This window comes from Sceloporus undulatus, chromosome 4 (assembly GCF_019175285.1).
Source record: "Sceloporus undulatus isolate JIND9_A2432 ecotype Alabama chromosome 4, SceUnd_v1.1, whole genome shotgun sequence".
Classification (NCBI taxonomy): domain Eukaryota; kingdom Metazoa; phylum Chordata; class Lepidosauria; order Squamata; family Phrynosomatidae; genus Sceloporus; species Sceloporus undulatus.
In genome coordinates this window covers 81,678,888-81,690,985 of record NC_056525.1, presented here as the reverse complement: position 1 = coordinate 81,690,985, position 12,098 = coordinate 81,678,888, and the positions used below count along the sequence as shown (strand labels likewise).

General features: G+C 39.6%; 1 protein-coding gene across 3 annotated transcripts in view; it reads left to right on the top strand.

Moving 5' to 3' along the window:
* Nucleotides 1-12,098, top strand: part of CC2D1B (coiled-coil and C2 domain containing 1B) — a 47,939-nt gene that overhangs the window by 27,385 nt on the left and 8,456 nt on the right. For all 3 annotated transcript variants that reach the window (XM_042465733.1, XM_042465734.1, XM_042465735.1), the window contains 7 exons: nucleotides 788-960; nucleotides 2,936-3,061; nucleotides 5,128-5,186; nucleotides 6,233-6,349; nucleotides 6,703-6,776; nucleotides 7,879-7,937; nucleotides 10,869-10,920. In XM_042465733.1, the coding sequence (XP_042321667.1) occupies nucleotides 788-960; nucleotides 2,936-3,061; nucleotides 5,128-5,186; nucleotides 6,233-6,349; nucleotides 6,703-6,776; nucleotides 7,879-7,937; nucleotides 10,869-10,920 (660 nt within the window). The remainder of the gene's footprint in view (nucleotides 1-787; nucleotides 961-2,935; nucleotides 3,062-5,127; nucleotides 5,187-6,232; nucleotides 6,350-6,702; nucleotides 6,777-7,878; nucleotides 7,938-10,868; nucleotides 10,921-12,098) is intronic.

Here is a 12,098-nt window from a genome sequence, read left to right as displayed (position 1 = left end):
CCAATTCAAAGAATTAAAGTTACACCATAACTTGGGGATGTCATGATTCATGGTTGGTTTTGAACTTTCCTGGATTTGCATCAATTCTGCCCTCGTCGTCCTCTTTTATCATCATAACAATGAAATTTCCCACTGATATATAGTGTAATAATTTGCATTTGGCCAGACTTAACCTTTGATCATATTTTCTCTGGGCTACTGCCCAAAGTTGGGGGGGGGGGCACATTGAGGTTATGAAGCCTTGGAAGACCACTTTCACATTGTCACCCGCCATTACCCCTCCTGAAATATTTTTTTTACCCTATATGTCCCCCACCCCTCTCCACACTTTGGGTTGAGAAAAGCCTTCTTTTTTCAAAAAAAGAGGAAGTGAACCAGAATGTAGAGAGACAGTTTTAGCCAATGGAGTGTATGCTAGAAACCTTAAAAAGAGCCTTGGAGGTGTTGCATTTTCCCCATCCCTGCTATGTATGACTAGGACTGTTGCCACACTACAGAATTAACAGAGTTTGATACCGCTTTAACTGTCATGGCTCCGTCCTGCTGAATCCTGGGATTTGTTGTTTGTTATGACACTAGTGCTCTCTGACAGAGAAGGCTAAATATTTCACAAAACTACAAATCCCAGAATTCCATAGCATTGAGGCATGGCAGTTAAAGTAGTATTAAACTGCATTAACTCTGCAGTGTAAATGCAGCCCAAGTGAAATGTATGAAAATGCTAAAGGATCTTCCTTGTGTCCGGTAAGGAGAATTGTTTTTAAAGTTGATTTTTATTTTTGTTCAGCTAGGGAGCATCTTGAATTTCTGGAAGGTAGAAAGAAACAGTATCTAAAGGCTGCAATCCAAGCAAAGAAGCAAAATGATATTGAACAAGCCAAGATGTATTTGAGAACAGCCAAGAGCTTGGACCCAAAGATTGAGCTGGCAAAAAATGGCAAATTTGTCGACATTTCCAAGGTTAGCAGAGAGATGAAAAGTGTATCAAGCTAGCATATTTTGAAGTGGATGCCATCTGTGCCAACTTACATCGCTTGATGCCTTTGATGCTGTTACATACCTGTTATGGATTTAACTTTTAAAATAATTGTGTACTTCATTAATGTGATTAGATAGATAGTCATTTCCATAATTGCTGCAGATGACCAGCCTGCACTAGCCATCTTCATGGTTATTATCATGCCTCTCCTGCTTGACTTCCAGGAGTCTTCCCCCAGCCCCCTATTATCATTCAATATTGTAATTTCTTCAGTTAATTTTAAAAACACTAGCCGAACCCGGCTGCTTTAAAATCCGAAAACATGGTTACTTCTTAATCCTTTCTTCCTTATAGGCATTCTGCATCACACTAGCTCAAAAACTGTGAGGCGCAACTTCTCAGGTTTAGTTTTTCTAGTGAGGCACATAGATTTTAACCCTTGCACAATTGTGAGATTAGGAAGCACATATGTGAATAGGTGATGTGTGAAGCTAAAATATTGTACTGGTTATACTTTTATGTTTCCCCTGCATTGAACTGAGACCAATATTTTTGCATCACACTCAGCTAGAGTGAAATTGTATTGTGGAAGTTGAGGTGGGGAAGTTAGTAAAGCCAGTAGGCTTGAAAACTAAATGAATATTTCAACTTGGTCTTTTTGCTCCCACGTCTAGCATTCTAAGTATTTCATTGCACTGACTCAAAATACTGGGACAGTTTAGGACTAAAAGAAATGTAGCTACAGTGCTGATGTGGATTCAGTTTAAAGAATGTTTTTCTTAGAGCAATGGTACTCAAACTTTTTAGCCTTGCGACCCCCTCCCCCTTTTATATCTACAAGCAGACATAAGACATTTCCCCCCCCAGACATAGTATATGAATAAATATATTTTGTTTATTTAGTATGTCTATTTTCATTCACACATTCATGTATATTATATTTTAACATTTTATAAGAAAATAACATTGTACAAATTAGAGTAGTTTTACTTAGTATTTTACATATAAAAAAGTTGAGGAGGAGGAGGGGGGAATCAGGGCCTTGCTTCAGCATCCCCCCTCCTAGGTCCTGCCCTACCATTTAAGAATCACTGCCTTACAGTATGTCCCAGTTTGTTCAGAGAAGTTGTAGAAATCACTCTCTTTAATTAAATAAGTTATACTTAGGCTTGATTTTATAAAACGCTATTTGAAAACACTGAAATTCTGGACCATGCCAATAATCAGGTCAGAATGCACAGAGAAGCCATTGAAATCCACAAACACCTGGACAACTTCAAAAGGAAAGAAGAAACTCTGAAAGTAAACTAGGGGCCCGAGCAGACACACAAAAATAAAGCTGCTTTGGGTCACTCTAGAGGTATACTGTTTAAATGATGCATGCGTCCCAAGAGGCCAGAAGCCATGCCATGCTCCAGTCCTAAGGATTGGCACACAGCTTTGGCACAGCTTCTGGCCTCTTAAGATGCATGTGTCATTTAAACAGCATACCTCCAAAGTGACCCAAAGCAGCTTTATTTTGGCCTGTCTGTTTGAGCCCAAATTTTGGCTACCAGTCCTGAAAAAATCAAAATCAAAATGCAGCACATGCAAATGAACTTCACCCAGATTCAGGGTGTTTCCCAGAAGACAAGGATCACTAATTAGACACAAATCCTCCTTGCATGTCTTCCCACCCTGAGGCCTTGCCATTCATAAACAGACCAATACATGGATTAACATGTAAATCACTTCCTCTCAACCAAGGGTCACACAATATATATACCCCACACCTCCGTGCTACTATTCCCTGAAGATGCCAGCTACAGATGCAGGTGAAATATCAGGAACAAATTCTTCAAAAATACAGCCACATAGCTTGAAAACCACACAAAAAACTATGGATGCCAGCCATGAAAGCCTTCGACTTCACATATATTCTTAGCCTCTGATTTTTTTCTGTATAACTTTACACAGCTGCCTTCGCCTCCCACTGATGATGAGGGTGACTTTATCTTCATCCATCATGAGGATGTCAGACTTTCTCAGAAAGCAGAAGAGGTTTACAGTCAGCTCATCAAGCTCCTGAGAGACCAGCATGAGGTAGGTTTGTATGAGAAATCAAAAAAAACTTCCTTCTTCTATAGCAGGGAAGAAGGGGAGCTTCTGCCACCAAAGAACTCCAGCACCTCCTAGAGGAAGGAGTCATGAAACTTCCTGCAAACTTCAGTCTGTAACTAGTCTCTACCCGAGACAGTGGGTCCAGTAACATCCAAACAATGATGCCTTTGTTGGGCCAACCAAAATGCACACTTACATGTTGCAAGCTTTCAAAGTCACATTGGCTTCTTCATGAGGCAAACAGGAGAAAGAAATTGAAGATGTTAGTCATAGGCCTGCATTTTCTGTTTCTGGTCTTAGTTCAGATGGTAGAGAGGGCTGTCTGTAGGCTGGCACCTCCCCCTTTGGCCATGTCGTCACTGGTAGATTTTCAGAGTCAAGGAAATTTAATGTCCATTTGCAATTCAATGAAGATGTTTCCTCATAGGCTCCTATGTAGGTAGAGAACACTGGAGACAGTGGGGATAGTGACTGGAATTAGTGTGGCTTACACATGTATATGTCTGGTTTTTGGTCAGAATACAAGCTAATATTATTTGTACAACATTCCAAAATTCTCATCCTATGCACAAACACACACACACACACACACAAAGTCAAGTCTTAAGAGAGGCAGCAACTTCTGCAGCTGCTGTTACTTACCAGTAGGGAGGAGAGACTCTTCAGATGATGTAGCTTTGAGGGGGGAAGAGTTTGAAGGATACATTCTACCTGTGAGTACACTCCCATTGCCCCAACCCTGACATTAGACTATCTGGTTCTTCTCTTCCCCACCAATAAACAGCAGTAGTGCCTTCTCCTGAGACTGAACAGCTATGAGCAGGAGGTTTTGGACAAGGTACAAAGGGCTAGAGGACTGTCCCTTGCATCCTGTCCAAAAAAAAAAAAAAAAGACATAAGAAGGTGGGTAATGGTGAACTTCATGGGCAATGTGTTATGCTCTGCCTGCTCGATGCAAGATCACAGCCATTGTCTCTCACTCAGCCAGCTCCCAAGAGCACCACCTGAAAGTAGTCTGTGGTTCCTTTTCCCTGAAGGAGAAGAAAGAGCAAATCTGTTACCTCTGAAGCTAGCACGTTCTATGGGTATAAGGATAGAGGAGAAGAAGTGAATTGCCACCCAGACACAAACCATGGCTTTAGGAGTGGTCCTGTAGGTGTAATATGAGGTTTGATGATTATGCCCACCCTGGGTCCTTGCCAATGGAGGGAGACATCGAGGAAGCATACCTCTCTTCTCAGGTTCTAGTTGGAGGAGCACTTCTGTAGGTGGTAGTTTGGATAGGGGTTTGTTGTATGTGGCTTATCCCAAGTGATACACGTGAAACTAAGGACACCAGGTGGCATGGTGATGTCCTCTGACATAATACACCTTATGGAGGTCTTGGGGTAGGAGAATATGCCAAATCCTATTAGAGTCTCCCATGCCTGTTCCCCAGCATTTTAAATAATTTAAGATTATTGTACCAGAAAAAGATGTGCCAAATTATCTGCATGCTTGCCTGCAGAATAACTAAAATTAAGTGGTTGGTGCTGGGTCAGGAACACCTGGAGGGCAGAGTAATTTTAGAATGGAGGTCACAAGGGAAGAGAAGGGAAGACACAGGAAAAGTGTAATTTGACAAGCTCTGCATTAAGAGTTTTTGCTTATCAACCATGTCTGGAAAAACTTTAAACAGAGAATAAAATAGCTGAGCACAATGTAAAAGATTCAACTCCACTACTAACCTTACTGTGTTAATTACTTCTTTCCTAATTTTTTTTGATAATTCTGAATTTTTGATCTGTAATTCTATTTTAAATTTTGGGTTAGGTTAATTTCTTCAACTGTATGGATGAGTACAGTGTGTATGCATGTGCCTTCAAGTCATCTGTCAGATATTCAATACTTTGTTTTAAAACAAATGTGTATGATTTTTAAAATGTTTTTTAACATTTGCACTTCTTTCACTGGGAAATACAGTATAAGAGCTTGGGTAACACTTCTGTCAAATCAGTTTGCAAAGGTAGTTAGTGGCTGATATTTGCTTTATTATTCCCTCTTAACAGAAATGTGTGCAATATTCCAAGCAGTTCATGCATCTTGGAAATGTAGCGGAAACATCCCGGTAGGTTTTTATAGTTTAAGTTACCTTGTTGTGTCCATAGTATTAAGGCATCTGCAACTCAAAACAATTTCATTTGGGAAAAGACACTTTTTAATAAATAGGAATATATTCAATCATACACATGTGTTAATTAATTGGGTCTGCACAGGTACCAACATTTCCAAAGCAAGAACAATCCTTTGTTTTTTTGTAGATGATGTACACCTCATAGACTATGGCTACAACTGCCTGGCTGACATAGCTGTGCTGGGGTGCCAGAAGTAAAATGGCTGTGGTGCTGTGTTGATGGAGAGAGGTTATGATATAGGAAGCTGTGTCATGAGAGGAAGGCACTCTTATCATCTCTTGAGCAGCTCAAGAGCCAGGAAGGCACCTTTCTTGGGCAATGCAGGCAGCTCTCCCTTCTGTTTTTTTGTTGTGTGCCTTGAAGTAATTTCCGACTTAGGGCAACCCTATCAAAAGCCTTTTTTTAAAAAAGATTTGTTCAGAGGAGATTTGCCATTGCTCACTCACCCTGGTATACAGTGTCTTATACAAGGCAGTCCAAGGGCCAATTCTGTCTGCCATGGGACCTACTGTAGGGTGCATCCCTCTGAAAAGGTCTTTTGATTTTTTTTAGAAATCCAAACATGACTAAAAATTAAATTCTACTTTACCACACTGTTGTTTTTCAATAAGGTAAGGCTGCATGCCTTGCTTCAGGAGACAATTGCCATTATTAGAATCTTCCAGGAGTGACAGTTCTTTTTATGGAACCCTAATTTTTGCCCTGATGTATAGGGTTTGATTTATAGGGTTTGAAGTTAACCCCCTAATGGTTATTCCAGCAGCCTGGTACCTTTACTGTCAGTTTTTAATCACAGCTCTGCTGCTGATCACAGGCATGAAGCTATACCCATCTCAAATGAAATCTAGCGATCAACTTACTTCAGTAGGGACTGGCATCTGGGAGTTCAGCAGTGTGGCCGGACTCACTTGCCAGAATGTTCTTTGGTTCCAGGCACATATCAGTGTACTTTTGCTGTTTTTATTACACTGTATTTCAGATTTGAGAAGCTCGCTCAGAATTGTAAAAGAGATTTGGATATCTTGCAGCTTGCCCAGGCCCAGGGGCTGGATCCCCCAAGCCATCACTTTGAAGAGAGAACCTTTAAAATTGTAAGGTATGGAAAGCCAGTCTTAAGCTGATATTATGCAAGCAACAATGGGAAAACTGTAGTTTTTTTGTTCCCACACATAGCTAAGTTCATGGAATTCTTTTGATTTGAAAGTAAAATGATCTGAAATGTTACAAACTTTTGAGCAAAAATGTCCAAATGTAGCAGAAATCTTCTAGCCACTCCTATGACTTTTTAAGGAAGAGCTAAGCATTACAATAAATTATGGGGCCACCAAAAATGTACATCTTTGCTCTACCCTAAGTGATTCTTACCTCTGTATATTGGATAATTGGATAATGGGAATATGGTGGCCTATCAGATAATTAGAATGATCCTGTGGTATGTTTGTTTTGTAGGATATTTTCTGAGCTAAGTAGCACTGAAATGCATCTCATAATTGTCAGAGGAATAAACCTACCAGCTCCACCAGGTAACAGTCTCCTTAAGAATTTTTCTAATCATGGATATTTATGGTGACCTGGCTGTGGCTTGGATAAACAGTAACATGCAGTGTTGTCAATCACTCTCGAAGGAAATCCCTCTGAAAATCCCCAAAATGCCCCCAACCCCCCAGGGCATCTGGGTCAGGGGGCGGGACTTCCGGGTCAAGGGGATGCAAAGCACTATGGGAAGGCAAAAGGGGGCAGGGACTTCCAGGTTGGCCATTTCGGGGGGGGGCTTCTGGGTCGGCCATTTTTGGGCAGGAAAGGCCTTTTCAGCCATTTTTGGGGGTCGGGAAGAGAAATAATTCCCCATAAATGGAAAGTTTTTTAATTACCCAACAGGAAGGTTTAATTCCCTGGAAATTCCCCATAAATTTTTCTTACCCGGAAATTACCCAGAAAGGCTTTTTATTATCCGGAAACTGGGGAATTCCCCGGAAATTGGCAACACTGATAACATGGCACCTTCCAAGCATTAGAAATTTTATCTAACATTGTTTCTTCTTTGTGGGTTAGTCTCCAGTTTACATTATTATTATCACAGGAATCAGTGGAGAAGGGTGAAGGGTGATTTTGGCTGATTCACCATTTTGCCTGGAAGTTTGCTTCAGAGGCTTAGATCCTCAAACAGCATGGGAGATGGTGTGGATTGCTACTTCTCCATTTGTTTGAACAGAATGAAAATACTTTGCAAGAGGGAATCTGATATGAAGCAGTGCAATGTCTTTGTATTGTTATTAATTACAGAATTGCTGGAACCACTTTTGTTAGAAATGTGGCTCATATCTTCAGCTTCCATCATATTTGAATGCACTGAGGTGTTAAATAATTTACCATTAAGGAGGGCAGGAAGCTTGATCTCTGAACAGTATTTGGGTTTTTAAAATAATTGTATAAGCAAGTAAGAACACTAAATATAGGCCCGTAGTTGTAATTTTATATGAGCTCACTGGCAGGCTTGTGTTTCTGCTTGAATAGCCTCAGTGCTTGTGGTTCATAGTAGTTTTGTAATGCCAGGGCTGCCTTGAAGAAACTTGTACTTTGATGTCACAACATGTATTTGTTCAACTAAATTGTCTCTTTATCTAGGAATAGCACCAAATGATTTGGATGCATTTGTGAAATTTGAATTTCACTACCCTAACACAGTGAGTACACATCAGAACTTGGCTTTCTAGATACTGTATTTCTCTGCCTTTATTTTGGACTTTTCCCTTCCAAAAACAAAGTGACATGTATCCTTGAATTGGTCCAGGGGAAGCTGAGTGGTTCCAGGGGGGAAAGAGAGCGAATAAAAATGAAATGGAGAATTCAAGTCCGAAATGCCTCACATATGTACAATATTAACTAATCACATCAGGGCCAGGGAACCTTTGTCTCTCCACATTATTTTGGAGTACAGTTCCCACTATCTCTTGTGTTTGGGCATGCTGTGTGGGATTGATGTGAACTGTAAGCAAAAACATTAGGACAGACCAAGACTCCCCTCTACCAGTTTACAGAATGCTTTTTCTGGGCGACCAAAGCATTTTATGTGATCTCTGTAATCCTTGTAACATTCTTTCAGAACTGAGGAATTATAATTAACATAATGAGATGAAAAGGCCACTCAGTGAAAATTATGAATTTTCCTCTGTACAGCTCATATTCTGAATAGCTTAGACCATCACTTCCTGGCTACTTGAAATGTTACTTGAGAATGAATGAAATCCATAAAAGACAACACAACTTGGCTGGTTGTAGCCCCCTTTCCAATCACTGGGATCTCCCTGAGAGAGTCCAATGATTTCAGTGTGGCATCATATTCTCATTGCTTTGTGGAACTGTCTGTTGCATGCTCAAGACAATGAACTGAGGAGATGGGAGAACACTTGAGTCATATTTTTGTTGCCTCCTTCCCCAGATTCAGAGATTTGGGTTGGAACTAGTATCAGTTTCTTTCAGCCTATTGCTTCCATAAAAACAATGTTTATAAATGATGTTTGTCTATTGGCCAATTTATATATAACCTCCCCCAGCACCAGTAATAAGTTATAGGTACAAACATAAAGCTAAAGTGTATATCTTATTCTGATGTGTAAAGGAGATATAGTTGGCCCTTCACATTGGAGCCCTGGTGGCACAGTGGTTAAATTCCTGTACTGCAGCCATTCACTCACAAACAATAAGGTTGCGAGTTCAATACCAGCAAAAGGCTCAAGCTTGACTCAGGCTTGCATCCTTCCGAGGTCACTAAAATGAGTACCCAGATTGTTGGGGACAATTAGCTTACACTTTGTAAACCGCTTTGGGAATGCTTAAGTGCACTGATAAGAGGTATAGAAATGTAATTGCTATTGCTATTGCTATTGGTGGCTTTGACTTTTGCAGATTTGGTTATTCATGGATTTGATTAATATGTTCTAAGTCCCGCAGTGAAACTGTGCCAAAAGTTGACCATAAGAGTCTCTCTGCAAGACCTAGAAATTTCTAGAGAAAACTCTTCTCTAAGTATTTGTAAATCCTCCAGCACAATTCTGTAGTCAGCTTCCAGCAAATATTGATCATAGAGTTGCACTGGAGGGCCTATAGATTCCTAGAGAGGTGTTCTCTCAGGTTTTTACACTTTTACAGCAGTCTTGTGCCCCTAATCCCAGCAAATGTGGAGGGCCACTGTAGATGCATGTATTATGCCAGTGTATTCATTAGAGAGCCTACTTTGGCAGCAGCCATTGATAGGTCTACTGTTACAAATTTGAGGTTTCGGCCGTATAATATGGAAATTATATTGTTGGTGATTTAAGTGAAAGAGAAAAAGTCAAGGCAGTGTACAAATGGCATTTAATCTGGAGTCCAGAGAAAGAAAAACGTAGAGAGAGTGCACCCCCATCATGGTGAGAAAAAACAGGGAGCGGTAAGGTTAATTGTGTGGTGGTGGTGCAAACAAAAAATAGTATTCTGAGCTATAGAACAGGAAGATTAGTGAATGGATCTGGAGTGCAGAGATGTTTTTTGAGCTGACTGATTCGTGAGATAACAAGAGTTTATAATGTGACACAGATATTCTTCTATATTTGTAAGATCAGCTCACTTGAGTGAATTATCATGTAAAAGTGGTCCTCCGTGATTTGACATCTGCACCCTATGCTTTATATAAATCAGGCCCCGGAAGGGAGGGTGTGTGGTTTCCATAGCAAGGAAGAGGACTGAGAATTCCACATATTTTTTCCTAAGGAAATTTAGGGACCACTGTTGGCAGGAGTCATATGTGATCATAATGAGTCCCATGCCACAATACAATGGTTTTGAATAGGTAACACCCATGGCACTTATTTAGTGTTTTGGATTTGTGAGGCTTGGGGATAACAGGGTAAAAGAGTTATCTTAGGAAGATTAGAAATCCTGTGTTGCTTATTAACTAGGATAAGTTCCCAAAGTATCTATACAGTCAGCCCTTCTTATACACGGATTTAAACATACATGGTTTGAAAATGTTCCAAAAAAGTATAAATTTACCTTGATTTTCCATTTTTTTTTATAAGGGACATCATTTTCCTCTGCCATTATATTCAATGGGACTTGAGCATACACAGATTTTGTTATACACGGGGGATCTTGGAACCAAACCCCAGCGTATAACAAGGGTCCACTGTACAAATTGGGTTACATTGTCATTATTCACACTCTAGGGACATTTTCTACTGTGCTTTCTTGCTGAAAGTTAATTTATTTTGTTGTAATGATTGGATTGTTTAAAAGACTAGCAATGACATAGCAGCTAAGTAATTTCTTTGTAGGCTGCACCAGAAGTGCTCCAACGCTGAGTACCCTTGCCTTCTTGGGAAAGTCAAATAAAAATTACTGAGAACTACATGCATCAGACTTTGCAGAAAAGTAGCAAGTGTCCACCTTGCATTGGGTCTGGCCTAACATTTTATGATCCTCAGGGAACATCTCTTTATTTGCACTTTGTTGCATCTTCATTTGAGCAGGTCATTTTACAAATAACAAAAAGGTTTCTGTTGAACGTTAATGGTGTGTTCTGCTGTATGATTTGGTATTGTTTAGGTAAATCCTCGTGTTTGCTTTTCTTAAAACAGGAGCAAGCGCAAAAAAGTAAAACACCAGTGATTAAAAATACCAACTGTCCAGGTACGTGCAAATGTGTTCCCTCTTACATTTTTGGAAGAGTGGAGAGGTGGTCCATTGAATTCTCCTTCAAGAATTGGGCTGAAAGGAAAGACTCTTCTGTCAGCTATTTCTGCTGTGCTTAGAAAAGCATTTTTAGACTACAGCTCCCAGAACTACTCCTTTTAAAACTGGAAACTTTCAGAATGCTGTGGGGTTTTGACAGTTGTCCATAAAAATAATGGCTCTGGCTTTTTGCAAATGAACCTGCTTTATCCCCGGGTCAGACAATAGGATTGTAAACCTGATGTCATCTGTTCTGCCTGATAGTAGCTCTTTAAAATCACAGGCAGAGGCTTTTGCTAGCCTTGCTACTTGGGAAATCTTTTTTGAAGGTGGAATTAACCAGGGGATAGGCTTGTGTGGCCTTGCACATGGCAAGCTAGGTGTTCTTCCATTGAAGCGTAGCTATTGTAGTAGAACTTTAGCCTGCAAGTTTGAATCTCTCTTAGGGACTTTGATATGTCCAACAGTGCACTTGTCTGGGATCTATGACACACTAATTTTCCATGCAAATTTAGTGTCGATCATGTGTGTTTTTTACAAAGTATTTCCTAAGCAGAGTAATAAACATACAGGTTTGCAAATACCCAACTTTAGCTTGTATTATGAGTTTTTGCTTCGTGATTAGAAAGGGTCCTTTGCTTCTGGAGGAACAAAAAAGATCTAAGTCATAGATGACTTTGTACATATTAGAAATACTGTACGGTGTAAATATAAAAAAGAGTTAACGAATGAAGATTCGATAATAGTACCAATAATAATGGAAAAGAAATTTCCCCAAAATTGAGAGATTTGTTAGCTAAGGAATTAAAAGAAAGGAAAATAGATGGAATAGAAAATTGGATAGATGTAAGAGTAGAGAAAGGAAACATAAAAGAAAAACTTATGGGGATAAAAATTTCATGGTTTCATTATATGCAAATAGAACAATGGATTGAAAACTGGAGGAAAAGGAATGTAGAAAAGAAAAAGTACACACAATTCGAATAAATAATTCAGAAAGGAAGAGAAATGGAAGAAAATGAGAAGAATTAGGATGTAAAATAAATGTTAAGGAATGGGATAGAATGTAATAGAATGTAGGAATGTATTCATATATAGAAATATGATATGTATTGTATATATTAAGAATATTAATT